This window comes from Chenopodium album, chromosome 4 (genome assembly GCF_948465745.1).
Source record: "Chenopodium album chromosome 4, dcCheAlbu1.1, whole genome shotgun sequence".
NCBI lineage: Eukaryota > Viridiplantae > Streptophyta > Magnoliopsida > Caryophyllales > Amaranthaceae > Chenopodium > Chenopodium album.
The window spans coordinates 13077758-13105616 of NC_137837.1; the positions used below are offsets into that span (position 1 = coordinate 13077758).

General features: G+C 36.6%; 1 protein-coding gene across 2 annotated transcripts; it reads left to right on the forward strand.

Annotated features, from left to right (window-relative positions):
• Window positions 1-51: 51 nt before the first annotated feature.
• On the forward strand, window positions 52-27784 carry LOC145628931 (myosin-9-like). Of its 2 annotated transcripts, XM_081681368.1 has the most exons (38): window positions 52-750; window positions 2534-2662; window positions 3548-3691; window positions 4825-4970; window positions 5045-5201; window positions 5286-5344; window positions 5582-5741; window positions 5846-5995; window positions 6079-6215; window positions 6301-6447; window positions 6554-6655; window positions 7491-7548; window positions 7630-7731; window positions 9639-9676; window positions 9861-9987; window positions 10069-10251; window positions 10342-10473; window positions 10579-10688; window positions 10843-10903; window positions 11148-11325; window positions 13883-14088; window positions 14224-14343; window positions 16796-16894; window positions 17035-17256; window positions 17407-17546; window positions 18734-18845; window positions 19202-19243; window positions 19337-19588; window positions 20041-20196; window positions 20322-20528; window positions 20621-20764; window positions 21113-21183; window positions 21270-21369; window positions 21452-21508; window positions 21620-21676; window positions 21759-21839; window positions 21944-22026; window positions 27383-27784. In XM_081681368.1, exons 1-38 carry the CDS (start codon window positions 748-750, stop codon window positions 27504-27506), a joined length of 4596 nt encoding a protein of 1531 aa, XP_081537494.1. In that variant the 5' UTR covers window positions 52-747; the 3' UTR covers window positions 27507-27784. The 2 variants fall into 2 exon arrangements, with proteins under 2 accessions (XP_081537494.1, XP_081537495.1); XM_081681369.1 differs by lacking the exons at window positions 52-750; window positions 2534-2662; window positions 3548-3691; ... (1 more) ...; window positions 5045-5201; window positions 5286-5344 and having other exon boundaries at window positions 5605-5741; window positions 5937-5995.
• Window positions 27785-27859: the final 75 nt, after the last annotated feature.

Sequence of the window (27859 nt, forward strand, 5' to 3'; positions counted from 1 at the left end):
CTTTTTGGGACTAAAATTAGACCAAATGGGTCGTTCTTTCGGGAACGGAGGGAGTATTATTGACTTAAGTAAGTCATCGTTGACTTGTTTGACAACTAGATAAGTTTTATTGATCTTGAACATGTAAAATCTCGCTAGATTCGTCTCAAATAATTTTATCAAAATAATATCATTCAGTTTTGTAACAATTTAGGAAAAACTAATTGTATGTTGCGATTCACACTTAGTTTTCCATTTTTTTAAATTTTTTTTATTTATTTTAACCGAAGTTTTGTAAGAATGATGAATCAAATAATTCCTACAAAATTTCCGTTACCACCCAAAATCAAAAATCACTTCACAATCTCTAAAATGCACACAATTGAATGAAACAATTTACGCGCCAATTTCGAGCGAGAAAAACTGCAAAATTACAATTAGTTATGAACCATGAAAATACTCCTACAATTTGGGCGTAATTTGCAATGATTGATGAACATCAACGCGAAGTTACAGGGCTAATTGCAGAATGTCACTCCCACTTCTATGCCGAGGAGAGAGAAAATCACTATTCTCAACTCCATATTCAACCACCAAGAAGAGGAAGAAGAAGAAGAATATGATGAAAGTCAATTGATTTTTCTCTGATTTTGGTGGATTGTAACCCTAATTGGAGAAATTTGACGAGGGTTTTGATTGGTGAACGTTTTGTTGATGATTATGATTGCGAATTTTGGCGATATTTGATTGAGTTTTTGATACCTAAAAATGGTATGTGATTTTATTTATTGTTTTTGTTTTTGGATTGCTGGAATTTGATTGATGATTGTTTGTTATGAGATTTTGAAAATATTGGGTTTCAAATTTAATTTTAGATGTGAAATTTTGTAAGAATGATGAATGTTTTGATAGTTTCGTAGTTTTTGGTTTGATTTTGATATCTTAGATGATTAAGAATGTCATGGAAGTATCATTGGTAAAATTAATGCAACAAGGCTTGGTAATGTTGAATTAATACTAATGAAGTAGAAGTTTAATATGATATTCCCTTCGTTTCATATTATCGAATTTGTTTTATTCCATAAGCACATCATATTAGAAAAACCGTGCACTAAAGTATTATGTGCATATCCTCTATTGAGTTAAGCGCATTCCAATGATTGTAGCTAGCGACTAACTTGCAATTTTTAGAAGGCCCAAGCTATTAGCTTGATTGCCTAATTCTTGAAGTTGAAATGGAAAATTAGCTTGGGCAAGCTAATTTGCTTGGAAAAAGAAGGTAGAATGGATAGCCAACCATTTGTTGGCAAGTAGAGTTGCTAGTTCATTGGGATCCACACTATTGTAACTAGCTAGAAATGGGAATAGCATGAAATTCTATGTGGCATAACAAGCTAATTGTGCAATTAGCTTGACATTAGAGATGCTATGGGATGGGGTATTATTGAATAAAGCAGCAAGTTGTAGAAGTAACTTCTACTTTTGCTATGAGGTGTCCTCATAAAATGGTAACGATATATAAGTTTAACATTGTATGCTTTTATGGAAGCAGACTTTATGAAAAGGCAAGCTGTAAAGATTTACTATTGTCCTCGATATTTGGTTTTGGCTTATGATGGACTAAATAAAATGTCTTTTCATCCTATGAACTTAAGGTGTATGAAGTATCATATTAGATCCTTTGAGCAAAGTAACAGAGGCTCTGTTTCAGCTGAAGTTGATTTGGGTTAATGGTAGATTTAAGTTAACATAGCTCTTATTTGAAACTCTTAGATGGCGCTTTTTGAATTGAAGTTCAATTATATTGAAGTATATGTAATAGTTTTCACTATGGCAACAAAAATATGTGGAATGGCTGATATCCAGTTTGTAGTAGAGCCCATTGCAGTGAAGAAGTAAAAAACACATTAGCTAGCTAAATAGTTTCAGTGATAAGTTGAACCAGTTTGACTAAGATGATCCAGGGTTCAAATCCATGTACTTCGTAAGATCAAATGAATATTAATGTCATGTCAAGTTTTCCTATACTTCTCTACAATCTATGATGTAACATGCTAATATATATGCCTATTTTATAATGTTTGATTGCGTCCGTGTCTTTCTTATGTTGCTGTGGGGAGATACCAAGGTCATGTCATGTACATAGTGAGGAGCAATCTAACTTTATCTTTTGCATCAAAAGCTAGTAATCATGTAGCCTTGAGTTATGTTAATTTTAATCTCAATCAAAATATCTATCTGGTGTTGAATCTGTTAATGAGTCCTTTGCCAAATGGGGAAATGCACCATAAGTAAACAGAATCAAAATATAAAGAAGCTATTCTATCCCAGGACATAAAGTTGTGCTAATTGCTAAGTCCTGGACTTCAGTTTACTCACTTTATCTTAGATACAGCTGCAAGTGTACAGTAAGACATGAACAAAGTAATATTCTTGATGAGTTGATGACAATTCTTTTGATGGCCCATTTTCTCTGATCCAAATACTGTTTAATTGTGGTCCTTTTTTTTGGTTTAAAGATGATCTGTAATATTATTCATTTTATTTGCTACAGGGTACTCCAGTTAACATAAAAGCAGGCTCTCATGTCTGGGTTGAGGACCTAAAATCAGCTTGGATTGATGGACAAGTTATAAAAATAAATGGACAAGAAGCTGAAATTGAAACTTCCGATGGAAATAAGGTACCCTGACATTTTATGCTTTTGCTTGTCATTGATGAGCCTTTTGATGTTAACACGAGGAGAGGGGTTATGCTGGTTGTACACAAATTTTGGGATAGCAAGATTGTCACCTGATAATTTAATTACTCTGTCAGTCTGTCTTCAATTCCTCCTTAAGTTACTTGTAGCTTTAATCTTTCTTTCTTAGTATTTCCAACAACTCAGCTTAATTTAGGTCATTATATATGATTCTCTACTGGTCATTAACATTGCTAATTATGATCGTAGATGGTTATCAAACAAAGCTCAGCTTTGTGGAGATTTGCTAGATTATATCTCTCCGGTGAGAGATCTTCTTTGGGAACATGCCATTGTGCCAATTAAGTTAGATGTGCTTTGGGAACATGCCATTGTGTAAATTCCCGTATCGTCAAAACCCAAGTGTATACCGTCATACTTGGAAAGGACTTTGGCTGAACTATTATTGTGAAAATTACTTTTTTACAAACGACTCTGTTCTAATTTCTCTATAGTCAAAACCCAATTTTACCTTGTCATACATTTGAAAGGACTTGGGCTCACACATGCTCATAGAAATATAGAATAGAGTATAAAATTTTGATTGCCTCAGAGCTTGTAATCTATTGTGTTTCTGAACATGGCATTATTTACTCCCATTGCTTATTTATACAAAGCATTTGACATCAGACTTGTTGCTTCAAGCACTTATCTTTTAACACTAGGGTATTGTATAAAATCTTATTCTTATGTTAGAAAAGTATAGTTTATCTATTCATCTTCAAATCGATTGATTCTGATGGCTAATAAAATTAATCTGTTCATGTTCAGAATTGAAGAATTTAGTGACTTGTAATCTATTAAGTGTCTGACCTGTATTCTGTATAGGTTGTTGCAAAATTGTCAAACTTATATCCTAAAGATATGGAGGCTCCTCCAGCTGGGGTTGATGACATGACAAAGCTGTCTTATTTGCATGAGCCAGGTGTTTTACAGAACCTGCGCACTAGATATGAGTTCAACGAAATCTATGTAAGTACTGCTGGGCGTCATCCCCCCCCCCCCCCTTTAAGAAACAGTATTGAGAGGGAGAGAGAGAGACTTTCATAATTGTACAAGAAGAATACCCATTGGTTCTGCGCTGTTACTGTTTATGTTTTGGTTTGGGAATAGGTTTACCACCTTTATGGCTTTACCTTTTGGCGCCTAGGGTTGGGAAGGAGTAATATAAGATTTTTTGGTTGGTTTCTTTGTAATTTCTTTCTTAAGAGTGAATGGTTTACTTAGGTGCCTGCCTTGCCTTGCAGGCCTTTGCTGCATGGGTTCTGCCCTATTACTGTTTATGTTTTGGTTTGGGAATAGGTTTACCACCTTTACGGCTTTACCTTTTGGCGCCTAGGGTTGGGAAGGAGTAATATAAGATATTTTGGTTGGTCTCTTTGTAATTTCTTTCTTAAGAGTGAATGGTTTACTTAGATGCCTGCCTTGCAGGCCTTTGCTGCATGGGTTTTTTAGGGGTTGTCATGCTCTTAGGATTACATGTAAATTTTGTTTAATTCAGAGATCATCATGGGCTTACTTTGTGTATCTATCGCTTTCCTCAATATATTTTACCATCTATACTTAGTATTTATAAACTATAACCAAGAAACTAAGAAAGACACATGTCCCCATCCATTTTCACTTCTCTAATTTAACCATAGTGCCACATGTCATCTTACACTATTAATTTTTTATTACACCATTTTTTTTTTAATTCTCTCATTAAACTTATACTTCATCTTTCATACACACTTCATCTCTCCCCTTTAATTCAACCTTTTCCTATTCTCTCTTTAATATTAGCCCTTCCACCTTCTATTTAAGCCTCTTTTACGATTAAAAATCCAAAATTTTAGTTTCTTTAATCATGTTTCCGATTACATATTATACCCTATAATGACTTACTGATATTTCCTCACTTATCTCTCAATACAATTTTTTCGATTACATATTATACCCTATAATGACTTACTGATATTTCCTCACTTATCTCTCAATACAATTTTATATGAATAACCCGTGCATTACACGTGCCAGAAGGCTAGTATATTTTAAAATATATATCGTTTAAGGTAAGTTTCTAACCGAATTCTTTTTTTGCAAATAATTTTCATTGTTGATAGACTTATACTGGAAATATACTCATCGCCATAAATCCATTTCAAAGACTGCCTCATCTCTATGATTCTCACATGATGCAACAATACAAAGGGGCACCCTTGGGTGAGCTAAGTCCTCATGTTTTTGCAGTGGCTGATGTTGCTTACAGGTTATATTTGATCTTGTTGCTTTTTGTTTCAAAATATAAGTGTTGTACAAGAGTAAATTTTTGTGGATGGACAGGGCAATGATAAATGAGGGGAAAAGCAATTCGATTCTTGTAAGTGGTGAAAGTGGAGCTGGTAAAACTGAGACTACAAAGATGTTGATGCGATACCTTGCTTATTTGGGGGGTCGTTCATCAACTGAGGGACGCACGGTTGAGCAACAAGTTCTTGAAGTATGATTCTTTTGTTTTTTTCCCCATATGTTTTATTTTTTTCTGTCATATGAAGTTTACACGTACTATTTGGTTGATATGCAGTCAAATCCAGTTCTTGAAGCATTTGGAAATGCTAAAACAGTCAGAAATAATAATTCCAGGTGAACAATATTTTCCCACTCAAATGAAACATCTTTATTCAACTTAATTTCTAGGATGTTTGGCTGCTAAAGATCAGTGTTAATCCATCTCTAAGCATATATTGCAGCAAAAATTGTACAAAAGATATTCTTTGTTTCTGCATAAAAAATAAGAAATCGATTCTTGTCCTGGGATCCATGATTGATGCCCTTAAGTTTTTTGTTTGTTTGGATATTTTAAATTACTTGTTATTGCAGTCGCTTTGGTAAATTTGTGGAGATCCAGTTTGACAAGCGTGGAAGAATATCAGGGGCCGCTATCAGAACTTACCTTTTAGAAAGATCTCGTGTTTGCCAAGTCAGTGATCCTGAGCGTAATTACCATTGTTTTTATCTGCTTTGTGCAGCACCTCAGGAGGTATAATTCTGTTCAATTAAGTCTTATTACTGGTATGTGTATACCATTTCTTTTAAATGTTGACATAAATGGGATTTTTTGTACGATGCTGTTCTGGTTTCAAGGAGATAGAGAAATACAAACTAGGAAGTCCAAAAACATTCCATTATCTTAATCAGTCAAAGTGCATTGACTTGGTTGGCGTGAGTGATGCAGAAGATTATCTTGCCACTCGAAGAGCTATGGATGTTGTTGGAATCAGTGAAAAGGAGCAGGTATTCATTTTAATTATCTGTGCATGGATATGAAGCTGTGGTGCTGTGCATTTTCTTTTCCTCACTTTCTTTTTTCCCTTCAGGAAGCAATTTTTAGAGTAGTTGCTGCAATTCTTCATCTTGGAAATATCAATTTTGCTAAAGGAAAGGAGATAGGTTCCTCTGTTATAAAAGATGATAAGTCAAGATTTCATCTCAATGTTGTCTCGGAACTTCTCATGTATGAACTACTTCTGCATATCAACAATTTTTGGCAGCAACATTAACACAGACAGGAAAATTAACATTTATTTAATTTATGTTAGGTGTGATGCTCAGGCATTGGAAGATGCGTTACTGAAACGTGTCATGATTACCCCTGAGGAAGTCATAAAAAGAAGTCTTGATCCTCTGAATGCCACAGTTAGCAGGGATGGCTTAGCTAAGACAATCTACTCTCGTCTCTTTGACTGGTATGATTATAGTGTTAGAGCAATCCTATTGCTGCCGCTTCCTATCTATTTTTGAATATGAATATTGATGTCATTCTCCTCTTAGATTTATGCTTTCCTTTTGCAGGCTGGTTGATAAAATTAATGTATCAATTGGACAGGATCCAAATTCAAAGTCCTTGATTGGCGTCCTTGATATCTATGGTTTTGAAAGTTTTAAGCATAACAGGTAAGAATAAACAAAGTTGACAAGGAATATTTGTTTGTATATGTATATAATTTTTTATTGTGAAGATATGGGTAGGAGTTTCTTGTTATTCTGATTAATTTCTGGTCTATCAGAGGTTAGACATCTGCAGAGAATCTATTTCACTTAGTAATAGAATTCTGTCAACCAATTTTGCTTGTACCTAGTATACATCTGTTGTTTATTATGGAAGCTGTAATTTTATTAGCCTGAGTTTTGGGCTTCAGGACTGTTTTGGTTGTATAATAGCATTCTAAGCATTACAATGGCAAATTTTGTGTAGATTCCAGTTGGACCCTTTACATGTTTAGTTAGGTGATGTGATGGGCTGTTTTGGTTGGAGCAATTACCTCTTAAATGAGCCTTTGGTCCTTTGGAATATCATTTGACATGTGTCATTGTTGTTTGTTCCTACTGGAAGGGTAATCAACATTCATTGGATTTTGGTGGCCTTAAAATTGGTTTTGAGGATTTGACTCAGAATTTAAGTGCGTATGGCCATTTCCCTCCTGTTTTTCAGGAACATTGATTGCTAAATTTGTACTGTTTTTGATATGTCCTTCTGATTCTTGTCTGGTCATTTGTAATAGTTCTCATCTGTCCATATATTTTAGTCATGTATATTCCTTGGGACACTAGGTATCATAAAGTCATTTTTGTGAAACCATGGAGACTTGTAAAATTTACAGGGTTGGGAACTTGGGATAATGTGATAGTTATTCTTATACAAAGGGATTATATGTATTTAAATTTTTGGAAAGCCTTTTTGTCTTGAAAGACAAGGAAAAAACTTATATTTTGGTATCATCTTGTTCAGCTTTGAGCAGTTTTGCATTAATTTTACAAATGAAAAGCTTCAGCAACATTTTAACCAGGTGAGATTTTTTTGTATAAATCTTGCACTTTCAACTGCTTTTACTTTTTCAGCTCTAATAAAAATTTGTGGGCACTTGCAGCATGTCTTCAAAATGGAGCAAGAGGAGTATACAAAAGAGAAGATTGATTGGAGCTACATTCAGTTTGTCGACAATCAAGATGTTCTTGATCTTATCGAAAAGGTAATTTGCTTGCTCAGTTATCTTTCAATATTGTTGTTTGACCAAGAATCTCAGTCTCAGCCCTAAATGATATGGGTTTTAAGACAGATCCTGTAAGATTATGATAATTGAATGGAAGGAGGGTGGGGGGGGGGGGGGGGAGGGGGATTAGTTATTTCTATGATCAGAGTTTATCTTAAGATTCTAGATCAGAAAGTGACGATAATTGAATGGAAGGAGGGTGGGGGGGGGGGTTAGTTATTTCTGTGATCAGAGTTTGTCTTAAGATTCTAGATCAGAAAGTTACGATCAACACAAATTGAAGAACAATGTAGCTCTATGCCCTTTTTGCAGCCCAAATAAAAGGGACTGAAAATAAACTGAAGTACCATGTATGATTGTCATGAGTCATATTATAGGTGTGAGGAAATCATGAATGCACTCACCTTCAAGTCTTCAACACATTATCCCAAAGATTTTGGGTGTGGGTTGAGATTAAATGAAACATGTCAACCATATACCTTGGGGCTTCTCTAAGTATAACCATAGACTCGTGATCTCGATTTTTGGTAATAGTCTGCTCTTTTAATTTTTACTGTGCTGATATGTAAAGTAAAATAGGATTAGGATAACTACCATATAAAATAATTGCGTTGTTTACAAAGTTAAGAACTGGTGATTGCATGATTGTTTAGTTGTTTACATTCTTGTTTGCAAGAAATGAAAGGCAGGATCTAGAGCTTATTGTCAAAATAAGATTAGACGTAGAAATTTACAGAATGCAGATATATAGATAAGAACTTGAGGTATAAGATCTCATGTTAACGGCAAGTAGTCCAGTTAGAAAATTTGTTTCCTATTTATGGATTTATAATAAATGGGAGTTAAAGTTTCCCAGTGCTTATGAGTGATTAGTTTAGCACATCAACATTCGTAGTCATGAATTATGAATTAATAACCTTGCACCTTCAAACTTAAGGGTGATAGGTAGGAGTTTAGAAACTGAGTGCAGGAAGCTCCTATGTAGAGGACTAGAGGGTAGGATCTGTAATTTTGTCATTGGAGAACAAGTCAATGATAATAAATATAATCATATGAGTAATCTACTATCAGTTAGCATAGTTGCAAGAACCAAGAGGTCTTATGGCCTATCTTTGATATTGCTTTTATTAGTGTATTTAATTATATTATGAGGAACATTTCAAACAAATTAAGGGGGATTTTTGGTCTTGGATTAGCTTAGTTTAGTTTCACATGGATTCTTGGTCTGTAATTTAGTTTTTCATTTTTTTCTTTTACCATGGTAAAGATTCCTAGAATTATATATGTCTTTCTTTCCTCTTTTCTTTTTTCCTCCCCTTCCCCAAATGCATCCTTCTTATTGCTCTTGTTTCTTTGGGGTTTGAGTGTTCGTTTGTCCTTTATCTTCCCATTTATTTCTGATAATTTTTTTCCCCTTGTTTTGGAGAACCTTGTTATGCCATGAAGGAAAAAGGGAGGGAGTGGGGGGAAGAGATTTGATCAAGTAAATTTGTGAAATATTTAATGTTTTTTTTGTGAGAATGTGGGCTAATTACTGAAAAAAAATTCTATATATACCTATTTTAAAACTGATTCTCTCAATGTTGTGAGATGCATATTCTTTTCTTTCTAGTTTCTTTTCCCATTTATTTTTCTTTTTTAGGGTTTAGCTTTTATAAACTAAGTAAAGTAATCAACAATGAACTTTTTAAGAAAGACTTGAACCATTAATCATCATTTTCTTTCGTTTCAAAGGCCCTGTTGTGTTAAGCTGACTTTTATTGATCTGATACGGATTTTACCTACCGAGTTGAATTTTCTTGCTCACTTTTTTTTTTTTTCCATGCAACTATTATTTAGAATTAGGATAGTTTCTTTGCCTGACCTTTCCCTATGTTTCTTTGCAGAAACCAGGTGGAATAATAGCTCTTCTGGATGAGGCTTGGTAAGCATTCTATTTTTACTTATGTATAGATACACATGTATTGAATAAAGAAAGCACATAGTTCTTGTTCCTTCACCTTTTCTAAGGCTGCTTTACCTTTGCAAGATTTATCTTGAAGCGGGCTGTTTAAAATACTTTCCCAGTTGCGCTCACGTACATTTTGTTATACTTTCTTTTTCTCTAGTATGTTCCCCAAGTCAACTCCTGAGACATTTGCATCAAAGCTTTATCAGACTTACAAAAATCACAAGCGCCTTCTCAAGCCAAAGCTTTCACGAACAGACTTCATTATTTCTCATTATGCTGGGGAGGTATGTCGACCTTTCAGTCATTTGTTGTGCTTTGTCATTGGTGCAATGATACTCATTTGCATTCACTGCATTTTGATTTAGGTCCTATATCAATCAGATCAATTTTTGGACAAAAATAAGGACTATATGGTGCCTGAACATCAAGACCTGGTTACATCTTCCAAATGTCCATTTGTAGCAGGCCTTTTTCCTCCATTGGTAGAGGAGACAACAAAATCTTCAAACAAATCTTCTAAGTTTTCCTCTATAGGCTCTCGGTTTAAGGTACTTTTCGACATATTTGACTTCTAAGGAACTTTTTTCATTTTCTGTAGAATAGGTTGATAATGTTGTTATATGGTTTTTTTGTTGTAGTTACAACTGCAACAGCTGATGGAGATACTAAGCTCAACAGAACCTCATTACATTAGATGTATAAAGCCAAATAATCATCTAAAGCCTTCTATTTTTGAGAATGTGAACATCTTACAACAATTGCGTTGTGGCGTGAGTGCAACTTATCTATTTGACTACTTATAATGTATAGAATGTATTCTACAACAATTATTATTCTGGTACAATCTGACATCGACTTTTTGCTTGTTCATCTAGGGGGTCCTAGAGGCAATCAGAATCAGCTGTGCAGGTTACCCTACTCGTCGTCTTTTCTTTGAGTTTATTAATAGATTTGGACTCCTTGCTCCAGAGGCCTTAGAAGGGAAGTATGTATCATCTTCTTTTAAATTTTTTTAATGTAAAACTGATGTTGAACTATTGCTTCTGTTGATTTTTTTTTTTGACAAAATCACTCCATCCTCTTCTCTTCTCCCCCTCCTAATGGTTTATCTGGTATTAACTGACCAAGTTCGTATGCAGTTATGATGACAAAGTTGCATGTGAAAAAATATTGGAAAAGAAAGGGCTAAAAGGTTACCAGGTATTACTCTACTCCTATCCTTGAGATGACGACAATTTGATTCTTCACTATAGCCTCTAAGGTTTCTGCTTGATGCTAATTTTTCAACGGAATTGAGTTATTGTGTTTGATATGGACATCAGTGTATTGTTGAAGTGAATTGCTCTGCTTTAATCCTATCTAAGTTCAGCCAAACTATTTGTCCACTTGATGGTCGGTTTCCTGTATTCTGTCTTCAGTTATTTACATAACAGATTTATTGCAGATAGGCAAAACTAAAGTGTTCCTGAGAGCTGGTCAGATGGCTGAATTGGATGCCCGAAGAGCTGAGGTACTCAGCAATGCAGCTAAGATTGTACAGAGACGTGTGCGAACTTATTATGCCCGTAAACAGTTTATTGCATTGCGTGAGGCAGCAGAATGCATACAAGCATCTCTGAGAGGTAAATTCTCCATTATAAATAGCGTCATTGTAAGAATTACTTCAAAATACACTCCCAATACACTGATTAATTAAAACCGATTACCTCAATGGTCTGACTTTAAGATGGCTTTAATGCACATATGATCATACATGTAGGCCTATGTTATTATTATATGAACAATCTCCCACTTGGGGGCCTCATGTATTTCCTAATTTCCTCAATCCTCATATAATATGTATACTCTTTGACCTTCTTATGACCTCAATTCTTTGCTATCATGAACGAAGGTATCACTGAGAAATTTTGTCCATTAATTAATTATCATGCCAACTTAGGACCAAAACAGCCTTTGTGTTTAATATTATGACTAAGCCCCCAATAATTACGGGCCTGTTCTCTTCAGCTTAATTTCAACTCAGCTCCGATCAGTTCAGTTCAATTCCTAATTTCTTTCTCTCATAAACAATTCAGTTCAGTAGCTCAATTCAGCTCAATTCAGTTCAGTTCAAATTAGTTCAGCTCCAATTAGTTCAGTTTAGCTCAGTTCAGTAAATCAGAATAGGCCCTACTTATATCAAAACTTGACTAAATGACGTACTTGATTCTTCTAGAATGATATAAAAAGATTGTCTGTAATAAAATGAACATTCTAATACAAACTCTTACTAAATCTGAACATTGTCAAATGTCATAGTACCCATGTGAGCTGTATGCGCATGAAAGATCTTGGGTGGTATAGTAAGGAGATCCGCATTCATAGTTTCAATATGTTCTATCAACTCTTTCCACTCTGAATATCTTTTTTAACAACATGGAAATTGATTCAATATGTTTTGACCTTTCACGCTACTATTGTTTTAATTAGAATACAATACCGCAGACCTAATGTCACACAATATCTTTAGAGGTCTATCAATGCCATCTTCAATTCACATTCCAGTGACTAAATTTCGCAGCCATAAAATATGATTAGATGCCTCAAAACATGCTATAAACTCTGCTTCCAAAGTGGAAATCTGTATTAGTTCCTATTTATCTCTCTTCAAGGATATGGATCCTATGGCAAGTGGATAAACATAGCCTGAAGTGGATCTATAGCCTTGGCATCCAACATTATCGGAGTCGGACTATCCAGTGTTCTTTAACTGACCCGACCTCCTATGTGTGAGGATGTAGTGTTTTGTTCTCTGAAGATATCGCATTACTCTTTCAGTCTTTTGATTGCTTCCCAGTGATCCAATCACAAATTGCTTAAATATCTGTTAAACATGCCAACAATTTACACAATGTCCGGACGTGTATAAATATAAGGCTCCCCACTGCTGAAGTATAGGGAACATTTTGCATCTCTATGTTTTGAAATTATTTTTAGGGCATTGGTCGAGACAAAACCCATTTCATTTAGCAACAGGGGTATCACCTGACATATCTTGCATGCCAAACTTTTCAAGAATCTTATCAATATAGTTTCTAATTTGTTATATTCTCGAGAAAAATCACGATATATCTCAAATCCTAAGAAAAAGAATGTTTCTTCTAGATCTTTCATTTCAAATTTCTTTGATACAAATCTCTTGGTTACATGCAATAACTCTATATTGTTACTGGCAAGCAATATGTCATCAACACATAAGACCAGGAAAATATGTTTACTTCCATTGAACTTATGGTATATACAATCTTCAACCGCGCTCCCTCAAAATCAAAAGAGATGGAACTAGGTTCTACACATATTATCCAATACTAATTTAGATGCTTAATAAGCCCAATGATCAATTCTATGTGCTGACTTTAAGATAGCTTTTATACACATACGATCATACATTTCCTAACAGTCCCTGAACATGAGTCAACAATCTAAAAAAAAAAAAAAAAAAGTATGAATCTTTAATAGTTTGTTTGTTTGTATGAGGGAATTTAAAGGGTTACAGAGAGTGAAATTTTATTTCCCCTTGTTTGGATATGGAATGGGTGACAGGAAGGGAAGGGATGGGATGAGATGGTAAAAGATCCACTACCCTTTCACTTACAATAAACCAAATCCTTTAATTGTTGGAAGATTTGGAAGGCCATCCACACCTTCCCTCTGCCATTCTTTCCAAACATACTGCTAATTAGAGAACTAATTCATTCATGTCTCATATAAAATAAATATATGTGTATTTCTCTCTCTTTTCTTTATTTTATTTTATTTTATTTTATTTTTTAAAAAAAATCTTAATACTACCTCCGGTTCGTATTATATGCAACTTTGGAATTTTTTATACCTCACAAATAATACACCAAAGTTGCATATAATAGGAACCGGAGGTAGTATATTAAAGGATTATAAATCATACAATTTTGCTGCACATTTGCTTACAAGTCTCTCCCACCCTCCCCTCCCCCTGTTTCCTCTTTTCTCTGTCTCTTAGATGTGATTAGGGTAGGGCGCATCTAGGCCTTGGATGTTGGAGACTTGGAGCTGTCTCTCTGTGTGAGAGCCCAAGGAAATGTTCCTTTCCCTAGTTATATGAACTTTAACATGCAGTTTATACTTATGATTGATTCATATGCATTTTTCATGTGGCTTTAGGAAACCTTGCTTGCAAACTGTTTGACAAAATGAGAAGGGAAGCAGCCGCTACCAGAATTCAAAAGAATGCACGTAAATTTCAAGCTAAGAATAAGTATAATAAACTTCGTATCTCAGTTCTAGCCTTGCAAATGACTTTACGGACAATGGCTGCTCGTAAAGAATACCACATTAGAAGGCAAAACAAAGTGGCAATTCTTATTCAGGTTCATTTTTAAATTTTTTTTTTTTTTTTTTTTTTTTTTTTTTTTTTTTTTTTTTTTTTCAGAATGGGCTCATTTTATCATATTATTCAGCTCTGAAAGATAATACTTCTGACACTCTGGTCATACTTGGGACAGAGCCGATGGCGTTGCCATAGAGCTTCATCATACTACAAAAATCTGAGAAAAGCATCCTTAGTTACACAATGTAGATGGAGGGGAAGACTTGCAAAACGAGAACTAAGAAAGCTCAAGATGGTCAGTTATTCAGTTTTGCTTGCATTATGTTTGTTGTGCCATCCTGTATACATGGCAGTATTTCTTATCATTTATGTCCTCATCCAACATAAACAGAAAATTCAAATGCTGGGATATGAGTATCTTGATAAACTGGATTTGCCCTTCTCTTATAAAGCTTGGCATGAGATAAATTTACCCTGATAAAGGATGGGGAAGGGATATTTAACAATTATTTACACCCAATCCCCCCCCCCCCTGCAATAGTTAACTAGTGTGTTAGGGGCTCAACATGGTACATCTTTAGATTTTTAAGCATTTACTGACTGACATGTGATTGGCGTTGGCTGATCCCCTTTGGGCAAGTTATGGAGACAGGTCTTTGGGATAATTCCCTGTCCTCCTGATTCAAATTCATTCACATGACATCCATGGTTTGATAATATATCATATTTAATGGCTATGATTCTATTTCTTGATACCAACAGCATTACATCTGAAGAATGTGGCTGAGGAAGAATCAAATGCTCCAAGCTTGGCTGATTAAACAAAAATTTAGGCCATCACATGGAATTTAGATATTTGAATTAATGAATTGAACACCTTTTCTGTTAATGCTACTGTATTAAGGGAATAAGGTAAGGTCTACTGGGTATTGCTTCAGAAGAGTTTTCTGGACATGTAGTATTTAGTCAGCTGTATGTTATTCATGTTTAAATAAATTTAATATCGTGCAATGCTGCTGCTGGTTCTTCAGTCAAGATAGATCTTCTGATATCCTATATAGGAGGGTTTGAGTGTTGATGGCACAGGGTAATGCAATTCCTTGTACAAATACATGCTAAGAATGCTAATCACATAGCAATCAAAGCTTTTTGTCTTGCGATTCTGTTAGGAATAGAATAAGGACATACTTTAGCCTTTATGATACTAAGTAGCAGCAGTACCCTTCTATTTGGATGAAAGGATTATAGCATTAAGTAAAATTAACAGGCTGAAGACAAGGACAGCTTAGACCTTTATTGTTTAATTGTGGAGATATGGCAGGGAATTTCTTGGTGTTATGGATTTTTTTTTTTTACTCTTCTTTCAGTAGATGGCTATCCTCTATGCAAATCTAGGAGAATTGTAAATTTTGTTACTTTGCTTGTTGCTTACAATATCTTCCTTGCTACGTTTTCTGAAACTAGGATTACCTTGGTTGGTATATTTTTTATATTTAATTTATGGTTTACAGTCATTTTCATCATGCTGTTGTCATTTTGTTTTTCTCTTTCTTTGTTTTTGTTGTTGATATCATACATACTCCTTTCGTCTTCAAATAATTGTCTTCTTAGGATTGTGCATGCATATTATGAGTAACGAATAGGAGGTGTAGGCTTTTGGGGTAGATATAGAGGGCTGTATTAAATAGCTGATTGTGCAGAGAGAGAGAGGGAGAGAGAGGGAGAGAGAGAGGTTTAAGGAAATAGGACTGCAGATCATAGGACTACAAGAAATAGGACTACCAAGATCACGAAATTTGACTACAAGATCACAGATACAAGAAATAGGACTACAAGATAAAATTTAAGGAAATAGGACTGCAGAATTGCAGATCATAGGACTACAAGATCACAAATTGTTATCTTCAAATTTAAGGAAATAGGACTACAAGATCACAAATTGTAATCTAAAAATTTAAGGAAATAGGACTACAAGATCACAAATTGTAATCTTTAAACTAAATAATTTAAGGAAGTAAGACTACAAGATCACAAATTGTTACGTAAAATCCATTTAGTAGATCAATTGATTAGTTCATGTAACATTTAAGCTTTTCATACTTGATTTTCTGAACCGAAGTAATCACCATTTAGGCATGGAGATGGAGCTAATTGAGTCAAATGCATGCTTCCCCAATCCCCTCCCTCATGTTATGTTTTTTCATTACTTAAGGAAGTTTGGATATGATTAAAGCTAAATGCAATCTTCCATCTTATCAATATCTGTACTGCATGGTCTGCATCAGGTCGATGGGGAAGGGCATTATAAGTAGTGCATTTTGACTAGTATATTGAGGGGCAAGAAAAGTGAGCTAGTTAGAGAAGGAATGATAGTAATAGAGCCAACTAGGGAGATAGGAGATATGATCAATATTGACTAAAGTTCTATTCTGTTAGCTAATTCTTAGTGAAAGTGTCCACTGTCCAGCCACTTAAGCTGGGATTGATTTGCTCTATTTGGTGTTTTTGTCTCTTAAAAAACAATTAACTATCAATATTCCCAAATTTTTATTTTTATTTATTTATTTATTTTATTTTTTATTTTATTTTTTTTTCCTGTTTATCCATTCTATATATAACATCCTGTTACTGTCATTGTCAATTTCAGTCAAAAGAACCATCATTTAATATGATATTATCTCATGGATGCTCCCCTCTGCTTGTTATTTTCATGCTTTTGATCAACGGTTTCCATTTGTATTGGGCAGGCATCAAGAGAAACAGGGGCGCTCAAGGAAGCAAAGGACAAGCTTCAGAAGCAAGTTGAGGACCTCTCATTGCGTTTACAGCTGGAAAAACGGTTGCGGGTACTGCATTTTTTTCTTATTTGCAAGTTATGAAGTTGTTAATTCTGTTAAGAACTAGGTTTTAGCTGAATACTGCTCTCAAGTCATTATTAACCCTCCTTTGATGCTCTAATAAGAAGATATGTGCTACTATCTTGCAGACCGATATAGAGGAAGCAAAAGCCCAGGAAATAGCAAAACTGCAAACTACTGTGCAAGCTATGGAAATCAAAATAGATGAGACAAATTCGTTACTTGCAAAGGAACGAGAAGCTCTGAAACAGGCCGATGAAGAAGCACCCCCTATTGTCAAAGAAACTCAAGTATTTGTTGAAGATACAGAAAAACTAAATTCCATGAAAGCAGAAGTGGAAAGTTTTAAGGTAAGGTTTAGACATAGATCTTTGGTCCCATAAAATTAGTAATAATTTATATCTTTACACGTTCCAATTCAGTTGAAATTGTATACGAAATATTTGTAGGTATTGCATGAATACCACATTTCATGATTTCTTAAGATCTATAATATTCAGGTCTTATTTGAAGTAGAGAAACAAAGAGCTGACAAATCTGATCGGAAACTTGTTGAAGCACATGAATTGAATGAAGCAAGGCTTAAAAAGTTAAATGAATCAGATGGAAAGATTTTGCTGCTCCAAGAATCCCTTAATAGGTAGTGTTATTACAAGCATATGCAAGTCTCCTTTCTTACATGTCTGTACAGATGGTGTTATATCTCTGGGTGTCATAGTAGTGGCTTAAACAGATGTGTCAAGTTGTGCTGTAGAAGAGAGTTTTCTCACATCCATAATGTAAAGCTGTTGAAGTATTCCTTTACTAGCAACCCAAAGTTTGGGATTGCTGTGGGTTTTGTTCTGGTAACTGAATGAAAAGGAAGCTGGTTCTAGCTCAAATTTGTGTAGATTCTGAGTCACAAAGACTGTAAATTAATGGGTCCTTGTCTCCTTGATTACAGATACTAAGGTTTTACTTTCATCTCATTGGGAAGATATGTGCAATTGGGACAGAAAGTAGCTGGACAATTAATTAATTATCTGTATATTACTTTTAGATAATGGTGATAGAAGCTGTCAAATCTGCGGTATCTAAAGGTCCTCGATGCTTTATCTTGTCAACTTCATGTGAGAAGTGTTCCTGATGATATGTTGAGACTGCCTTGTTTTTTGGTTGCCTGTATTTTACATTTTTACTTGGAGAAAATTCCCAATATGAAGTCTTAAACTTGTTGATTCGTTATTAAAAAAGAAACTGTAAATAGGTTGCTGTCAAGGAGAAAGCCCTGCAAGCTGATAAATTTGCATTCAAGATAACCCTGTTATAGTGTCTAAGACCTTGTGAGCCTTAAGCACTGAGAGTTAGTCTGAAACATGAAACTGGAACTTGAATGCATGCATTTTAACCTTCCCTGAAGAGGGGTTAGTGCTAGGTCATTAAAATTAAGTTGCTGTGTGTTATTTGACTTATTTCTATCAATGCCTCCATATGTTATATGATTTTAATTTTAAGTTGTCCTTTTGCATGTTTCTCTCTCTTCTTTTCGATACTGTAGTACCTACATTGGATACCCATCCTGAATGGGTGTGTGTGTTTGTAATGTGTTTAGTTTGCTTATATCATGTTCAGCTAGTAATTTCTTTCATTAAATATGAATCAGTAACTTCTGCATTATATAGACTATCAATAGTGAATTGAGAGGCATGGAGGATCTGAATCACCATTATTTTGGCATGTTCAAAACATGTGTATATAATTCTTTGATGTTTTTGATTCAGTTCTGATGAATCGAATTTTTGGCGACGGTACCATTTATTTCACATTTTTTTTGACCTTTCTGATCAGGCTAGAAGAGAAGATTGCCAATTTGGAATCAGAGAATCAAGTTCTTCGCCAACAAGCTGTCTCAATGTCATCCAATAAGTTCGCCTCAGGTCGCCAAAGATCGGTTCTTCAGGTATACTCGGTGATGAATACTGAATACTCCTCCTATCTGAAAATAGCCTTGCTGTTAGTTTTGGACGTGGAGAATAAAGTGGATTGAGAGAGAAAATGTTTGTAAAGGAAAGTGAAAAAACTTGATGTAATAGTGTGGCAAAGGTAATTAGAGAAGGGCCCAGAGTGCTCATGAGAAGGTAACATTTTAAATGTTGTTTTATTATAACTGACAGGAAGATATTTTTGAGACATCTTAAAATGGTAACTGACTTTAGAAAAATTGGTTTAGAATGGAGGGAATAACAAATTAATAATCTCCAAAGTATGAAATCTAAATGTTCTCTAATGTTCCTTGTTTTCCTTTTTGATTGGCAGAGGGGATCTGAAAGTAACCAATTTGTAGACACGCATTATCGGGTATCCTTCTTTAAAATATTAATGCTCGGCCACTTTGCATTATGCCTACTGCAGTTTCTATTTTACTCATATAACTTCCTCTTGATGCTTCAGGATTTGCATAGCCCTTCCATGAATCATAGAGAAACCGAAGTAGAAGAGAAACCACAAAAATCTCTTAATGAAAAACAGCAGGAGAATCAGGAATTGCTCATTCAATGTATAGTGCAGCCTCTGGGGTTTGCAGGGAACAGACCTATAGCTGCCTGCTTAATATACAAATGCCTTCTCCATTGGAGATCATTTGAAGTGGAGCGAACTGGTATTTTTGACCGAATTATACAGACAATTGGTCATGCTATTGAGGTTTGTAATTCTGAGCCACTATGTTACTAAGATATAAGTGAATGTATTGGACATGGGTACTTATCCAAGTACCAGACACATTTTGGAAACAGGGACACTGTTCAACGATTGGACACCAGTGGGATGTCCTTGGCATCCATTTTGCATGGTCTTTTACGTTACAAATTACAAACACATGCACAATTTGCTAAGTTGACTTGTTTCCTAGCTGTTAATATCATGATTTCAACCCCATTTGTGGACAGATATCACATCAAATTCTTTTTGCCTCTCACTTTTTACATTCTATTTACGAATAAGTGGTTCTAGATTATTGAGGCTTCTGGATGAGAATCAAAGTAGATATAATGAAGAGTCTAGAAGATATATAATGTAACATATATTAGCTAACATTCTGGATTAGTCTTTCAAATGAAATTTGTTAAGTTAAATCTCGTTTTCTTTGAAAATAGGCACAAGATAACAATGATGTACTGGCTTATTGGTTGTCAAATGCGTCAACTCTTCTTCTGCTGCTGCAACACACACTAAAGGCAAATAGTGCGGCTGGAATGGCACCACAGCGCCGCAGGACGTCATCAGCAACTATTTTTGGGAGAATGAGCCAGGTAAGTTTATCTGGGAAGGTTTTATCTTTCCAAGTTATGCCATTTGAAGTAGATTCATTTTCTTGAAAGATCTGGTTTTTTTAGTGCAAATTTAACTGTCCCATATCCTCCTTGCCTCTATATAGAGTTTCCGAGGAATCCCGCATGGAGTTAGTCTTGCCTTCGCCAATAATGGCATGACTGGCGGTACAGATTCTCTGCGCCAAGTTGAAGCCAAGTACCCAGCTTTGCTTTTCAAGCAGCAGCTTACAGCATACGTTGAAAAGATTTATGGAATGATTCGAGACAATCTTAAGAAAGAAATTTCTCCACTGCTTGGATTGTGCATCCAGGTTTGTACTTTGCCTTTTTTTTCCTTGAGTTGAAATTAAGTCATTAGTCCTGGATGTTATCTCTGATCTGAGCTAGCCCTTCTTTTAAATAGGCTCCACGAACATCAAGAGCAAGTTTAGTCAAGAGTTCATCACGTTCAGTTGCAAACACTGCAGCCCAGCAAGCACTGATTGCTCACTGGCAAGCAATTGTTAAAAGTCTCGGGACTTTCTTGAACACATCTAAAGCAAATCATGTTAGTTTAACCTCTTTGTTCTTATGTTTCTTTTGGTTTCTTCTTGTCCTGTGCCATAGTAGCTTACCTCCACTGGAAAAATGAATAGAAAAGGTGAAGCAGCATGAAAGAGAGTAAACATAAAAGGTGGAAGAAATTAAGAACTAAACAGGAAGGGGGAAGATCAATGAGGCAATTTATTTCAATGGACTGGTTTTGATTTTTTAAAAAAATCTAATATAGACATTATAACTTTACAACTCCCTCTTTGATGTCTTAAGTGAACATCCATCTTATTATATGCTTTTTCATGCTAGTCTTTGCATCGTTAATGCTTTTTTGGCTTGTTTTTTCTTCCCCCTGTTTCAGGTGCCTCCATTTTTGGCACGAAAGGTATTCACACAAATATTCTCATTCATCAATGTTCAATTATTCAACAGGTATTGTAATTTCATTTATATACTTTGGGATTTTTTTTTACTCTTGATAGAAAATATAATGTAAGCTTTCTCCACTTTTGATGCAGCCTTCTATTAAGGCGTGAATGCTGTTCATTTAGTAATGGTGAATATGTTAAGGCCGGTTTGGCTGAGCTTGAACATTGGTGTTACCTTGCAACAGAAGAGGTATCAGTTTTTAAGCTTACTTGATCTTTGAATACATGTAGTTATCCTCTATTTAATATGAAGTAATATGGAAAGGATGCAGTATGCAGGTTCAGCCTGGGACGAACTGAAGCATATTAGACAGGCTATTGGCTTTCTGGTAACATACCTCCTTTCATCATCTTTGATTTATCAGACAGTTATTATCATGACTGATGTGCAAGAGAGCTGAGTGGTAATACGATTTTCTATTTTTTTTTTTCTTCCCCAGGTAATACATCAGAAGCCAAAGAAATCCTTGGATGAAATTAGCCATCATCTCTGCCCTGTGAGTAAAAAATAAGATCAATAGTTGATCAGCATAGTTATATCTTCAAAAAGTTTTGACCACTGTTTATGCCTGTGGGTAGGTTCTAAGTATACAACAGTTGTACCGGATTAGCACAATGTACTGGGATGACAGGTATGGCACCCATAGCGTGAGTCCAGAGGTAAGCCTCAATTTTTGCCTTCATGATTGTGGAAGAATAGATTTCAGTCAGTTTGTTGGAATTAATATGGCCAATTGCTAGCTTAATTTATTCTTTGCAACCAGGTTATATCTAACATGAGGGTCCTAATGACGGAAGACTCAAACAATGCAGTTAGCAGTTCTTTCCTCTTAGATGATGATTCAAGGTCTGCTCGTATTTCTGACTTCTCTTAGAGAGTATAGTGAATTGCAATAATTATATTGATCCCGCTTTGCCTTGCCATAGTGTGAACTGCATTCCTCCATTTCTTCTGGAATTCTTTTTGTTAGATTTCGGGAAAACTCCTTGGGTTGGAGTGTGTACCATTGAATAATATATATAGTGTTACAATACTAGTCCTAATCTCGTTAGGAAACCTAGTACGATAAGAATACAAACTATATCACAAAAATATACAAATATATCCTACTCTGCGACAAATATTATAATAATCCTATAATATCTATCACACCCCCGCAGTCGTAGCGGGAGGAGGGCGTACGCTAAGACTGGACCTAAATTCCAGAAATAAATCTCGTGGTAGGCCTTTGGTGAAAATGTCTGCAAACTGATATCTAGTAGGAACATGCAAAACCCGAACTTGCCCTAAAGCAACCTTTTCTCGAACAAAATGAATATCCATCTCCACATGTTTTGTGCGTTGGTGCTGTACCGGGTTGCCAGAAAGGTAGATTGCACTGACATTATCACAATAAACAATAGTAGCCTGCCGTAGAGGACAATGTAACTCAAGTAAAAGATTACGAAGCCAACATGCCTCTGAGACAACATTCGCGACGCCTCGATATTCCGCCTCCGCACTCGACTTAGACAAAGTATGCTGACGCTTAGATGACCAAGACACGAGGTTGTCCCCAAGGAAACAACAATAGCCCGATGTGGAACGTCGGGTATCGGGACAACCTCCCCAGTCAGCGTCAGTGTAAGTAATAAGTCGATGAGAAACAGTCGGATATAAATGTAAGACGTGATCAATGGTACCCTGAATATAACGCAGAATGCGTTTCAAAGCCTCAAAGTGAGGTTCCCGAGGATCATGCATAAAAAGACACACCTGTTGTACCGCATAGGCAATATCCGGCCTAGTGAAAGTGAGGTATTGGAGAGCACCTGCTAAACTGCGATACAAAGTCGGATCCCGAAATGGTGGTCCTGCATCTGCACTAAGTTTTGACTTAGTGTCAACTGGAGTAGCTGCAGGTTTACATGAGCCCATACCTGCACGCTCTAAAATCTCCTGTGCATACTTTTCCTGTGAAAGTAGCAAATAAGAGGGAGTACGGGTTACCGCTATCCCTAAAAAATAACTCAATGGACCCAAATCAGTCATAGGGAACTCAGTTTGCAACTGAGATATGATCCCTGCACGCAACTTGTCAGAAGAGGTAGTTAATACAATATCATCAACATATAGAAGCAAATATGCCATTTCATCACCCTGCCGAAAAATAAACAGAGAGTTGTCACTCTGAGAGATGACAAAACCCAATTTGATGAGAAAATTTGCAAAGCGTTGGTACCAAGCTCTTGGAGCTTGCTTCAAACCATAGAGAGCCCTGCGGAGTCGACAAACATGAGTGGGTGCTTTCTGATCAATAAAACCCGGAGGTTGGTGCATATAAACAGTTTCCTGCAAGTCACCATGTAAAAATGCATTTTTGACATCTAATTGATGTATCGACCACTTTTTAGCCATAGCTAAACTGAGAACAGTGCGAATAGTGGCCGGTTTAACTACCGGACTGAAAGTCTCATCACAATCTACACCAATTTCCTGCGACCTGCCATCACATACAAGACGAGCTTTGTGCCTCTCAAGGTCACCATTAGACTTGTATTTATGCTTAAAGAGCCACATACAGTTAACAACATTCACCCCCGCAGGCCTAGGCACTAATTCCCATGTCCCTGTTTTAATTAAAGCACTATATTCATCATTCATCGCCGCATTCCAATTATGGTCATTTAAAGCTTGTTTATAGGACTTTGGAAGTGGTGATTTATGATGATGGGGACCCGAAGGTTGAACGGTGAGGTTACAATATTTCGGGTTTGGCTTAAAAATTCCCCGTTGACTACGGGTGACTCGGGGAGAGGGAGGTGGTGGCCGAGTGGGTTGTATGGGCAAAATGCCACGCATAGGTGGCGGAGTGTAAGCACCGGTGGGTGTGGTGGCGTTGGCGGCCGAGGTGGGTGTGGGCAGTGGGGTCCGCAGGCTACCCGCGGCTGACGTTGGGCTGCCGCAGCCTGCCTGCGGAGTAGCCTGTTGGACAGATGCTGCTGGGCTGCCAGGGGAGTTGGGCTGCAAGGTAGGTGGGCTGAGTGGGCGGACAGGGGCTGCTGGGCCCATTGCTCCGGTTTGTGGGCTGACAGATGGTGTTGGGCCATTTTGTGGTTGAGGTGTGTTTGGGCTTGGGTTTTGCGTGCTATGGAGAAAAGGGTGCAGCAAGTGAGGTGAGGGAGAGTCATCACCTAAAAAATCATAATCTTTGCTACGATAATGAGCTAAATTTCGGAACGGGAAAGTTGCTTCATCAAAGGTGACATGACGCGATATGATTATTTTATTGGTGGTGAGATCAAGACATCTATACCCTCTATGGTCGATAGGATAACCCAAGAACACACATGGCGTAGATCTAGGAGCTAATTTATGTGGAGCTGTAGCAGATAAATTAGGAAAACAGAGGCACCCAAAGACACGGATATGATCATATGAAGGAGTTTTTCCAAACAAGGCTAAAGCAGGAGTATTGTGTTTAAGGGCTTTTGTTGGCAAAATATTTAAGAGATAAGTGGTCGTTTCAAGAGCATAAAACCAATACGAAGGGGGGAGAGACGCATGAAAAAGAATTGTACGCTTAATATTATTAAGTGTACGAATCATACGCTCGGCTTTGCCATTTTGTGAGGATGTGTGTGGACAAGAGAAGCGGAAAAGCATTCCATGGTCAATACATTTTTGCTTAAAAGGGTCATTATCAAATTCCCGACCATGATCACATTGAAAGCATTTAATCTGACGTTCAAATTGGGTTTCAACATAATTTCGGAAATTAATAAAAGATTGAAAAGCTTGAGATTTGTATTTTAGAGGAATTGTCCACACAAAATGAGTATGATCATCTAATAAGACTAAATAATATTTGTGACCTTGAGAACTACGAATAGGAGATGTCCATAAATCGGCATGTATAATATCAAAAGCACAAACAGTAGTATTATTAGAATTGTCAAAGGGAAGGCGAGTATGTTTTCCTAATTGACATGAATTGCAAAAAGTGGAGTCATGCTCCTTATTACAATTAATATGATTTTTAGACTTAAGATAGCTAAAAACTTGAGCTCCAGGATGTCCTAGACGGCTATGCCAAGTAGATGGGGAGACAACAGTGAGGGAGGTAGCTAGACAGGTTGAAGGAGTGGACTTGGTGATTTTGACTGGATATAAATCTCCCGAGCTATCACATCTCGTTATTATTGTCCCCGTACGAAGATCCTTCACAGAAAAACCAAAAGGATCAAACTCAATAGACACGGAATTATCAGTGGTGAATTTACGAACTGAAATAAGGTTCTTTATGAGTTTAGGTGCTAGGAGGACATCACGTAAAATAAGAGGTGTTTTAGGATGTGGAATAGTGCCATGACCATAACCTGTTACTGGAATACGATGACCATTGCCAACTAAAATATGATTTTTAGTGCTTAAATTAAAAAGGGGCAAGAGATTACCAGCATTATTTGTCATGTGAGATGTGGCACCCGAATCCACGTACCACTGATTGTCGGGATTTGGAAGAGTCATTGTAGAGAAGGAAGATGCCAAGTCCGTAGGAGTCATGGGCTGCCCATATTGGGCCGCGTAGGCCTGCTGAGGTCTGGGCTGTCCAAGAATGGATTGTTGGTGCTGTTGGACAGGGAACGGTGCTGGCGGCCTGGCCCATGTGGCCTGCTGGGCCCATTGCTGGAAGCTTGCCCACAACTGCTGCTGCGTTGGGCTTGAAGAATTGGGTGGGGTGGTCTGGGCTTGGGCCTGTTGGTGCTGCTGGGTCTGGCCACGACCCCTGCCTTTGCCCTTGGGTTTACCACCCCGCCCCTTACTGTTGTTGCCACGCCCACCGCCACCACCACCCCTGCCCTGCTGCTGCGGTGGTTGCTGCTGTTGGGCGGCTGCCGCGGTGGTGGTGGTGGTGGTGTTATTGTGTTGCGCTACAAAAGCTTGCCCGAAATTTTCCTTAGCTGATTTTCTTGACTCCTCTAACAAAATTCTTGATCTTGCTTCATCAAATCCGGGAAGAGGGCGAATTTGAGTGATGGATTGAGCCACTCCATCATAGTCCGAGTCAATTAAACCTGCACAAAGACGAAGAACCAAAGTTCTCTCGGATACGGGTTGTCCAACATTAGCAAGTTGGTCTTTGAGTTCCTTCAATTTCTGACAATAAGAAGACACGTCTGGAAAATTCTCAACAAAAAGATTGTTAAATTGATTTTCAAGGTATATAGCACGAATTTCACCATTATCTTGAAAAATATTAGCGAGCCTATCCCAAGTCTCTTGTGCCGTAGCATTCTTGTACAACACTGTGCTTCGTAAGTCTGCAGAAATTGTATTATAAATCCACTTTTTCACAATTGAGTCAAGGCGGTTCCACTGCGCCGAGGTGAGGTCCGTAGGACGAGGTGATTTTGGATCTATATGGTCGATAACATTGCAGGAATGACAATGAATCTCAAAGAGTTCAACCCAACTACCATAATTCCCTTTGTCACGATCAAGAATTTCCGGGACCTCATTCTTGATATTGCTAATAGAATTAGCAGGGTGGTAGTCATTAGAAGGTGGAGGAGGAGGAGGAGGTGTGGGTTCAGCATCATCCTTGGCCATTGCTAATTATGCCGAAACACTACGTTACTGGAAACCAAAAGAAGGCTAAAGACAAAAGAAAGTTGATGTTGCAGCAAAGTGGGCCAGAAAGGTAGCAATTTAGTGATGAAAAATACCACGAAGGATTAGAGTTTGCGGAAGAAACAAAGAAAGGATCGGATTTTTTAGAAAAATTAATTTTGTGGAACCCTAAAAAATCTAGGCTGTGATACCATGTTAGATTTCGGGAAAACTCCTTGGGTTGGAGTGTGTACCATTGAATAATATATATAGTGTTACAATACTAGTCCTAATCTCGTTAGGAAACCTAGTACGATAAGAATACAAACTATATCACAAAAATATACAAATATATCCTACTCTGCGACAAATATTATAATAATCCTATAATATCTATCACTTTTCTTTACTGGTTTATGTGTTACTCCGTACATACTTAAAAAAACTAGTAGTGATGCCTTCCTCAACAAACATGTTTATCTCTGAGAAAACTCAAGTTTATCATCTTGATATACTCAGGATATGAAGAGTTTTTCAAGTGATCTACAAAAACTAGATCATATGCTGTTTGTTAGAGACTAATATTTTACTTTCTTTCAATTTGGTGCAGTATTCCATTTTCTGTTGATGACATATCAAAATCAATGGAAAAAACAGATATCTCAGACGTTGAGCCTCCTCCTCTTATTCGCGACAATTCGGGGTTCAGCTTCCTGCTGCCTCGTTCTGACTAGTTACTTTAACCTGTTCAAGATAGCACAATTTTTTTTATGATTTGTTTTTGAGTCTCATCACAAATTTTCTGAAAAGATAGATAGGTTTGACATATTATTTTGGCTTAAATTGTAGCTTTATAGAGTAGTTAAATATCCATATTCCTAGAATATGTATAATTCGTCAGTTTTACAGTGCTTCAGTTGGAGCCATTGGGATTTCATAAAAACATAGTCCTTCCTGGCTGTAGTTGTACAAGCAATACAAAAATGAAAATCGTGTAGTTTTTTTGCTGTCGCGTGCTGCTAGAAATCTAGAATTTAACTTTTGTTTGTGGCAGTGATTATTCTTTGCCTTTTTTTTCCTCTTAAAC

Excerpts from the sequence above, each read along its gene's own strand:
- LOC145628931 (XM_081681368.1), top strand. Across the intron at positions 9,677-9,860 it reads GCTCTTCTGGATGAGGCTTG|TATGTTCCCCAAGTCAACTC; the intron begins GTAAGCATTCTA and ends CTTTTTCTCTAG. Across the intron at positions 22,027-27,382 it reads CTCTTAGATGATGATTCAAG|TATTCCATTTTCTGTTGATG; the intron begins GTCTGCTCGTAT and ends AATTTGGTGCAG.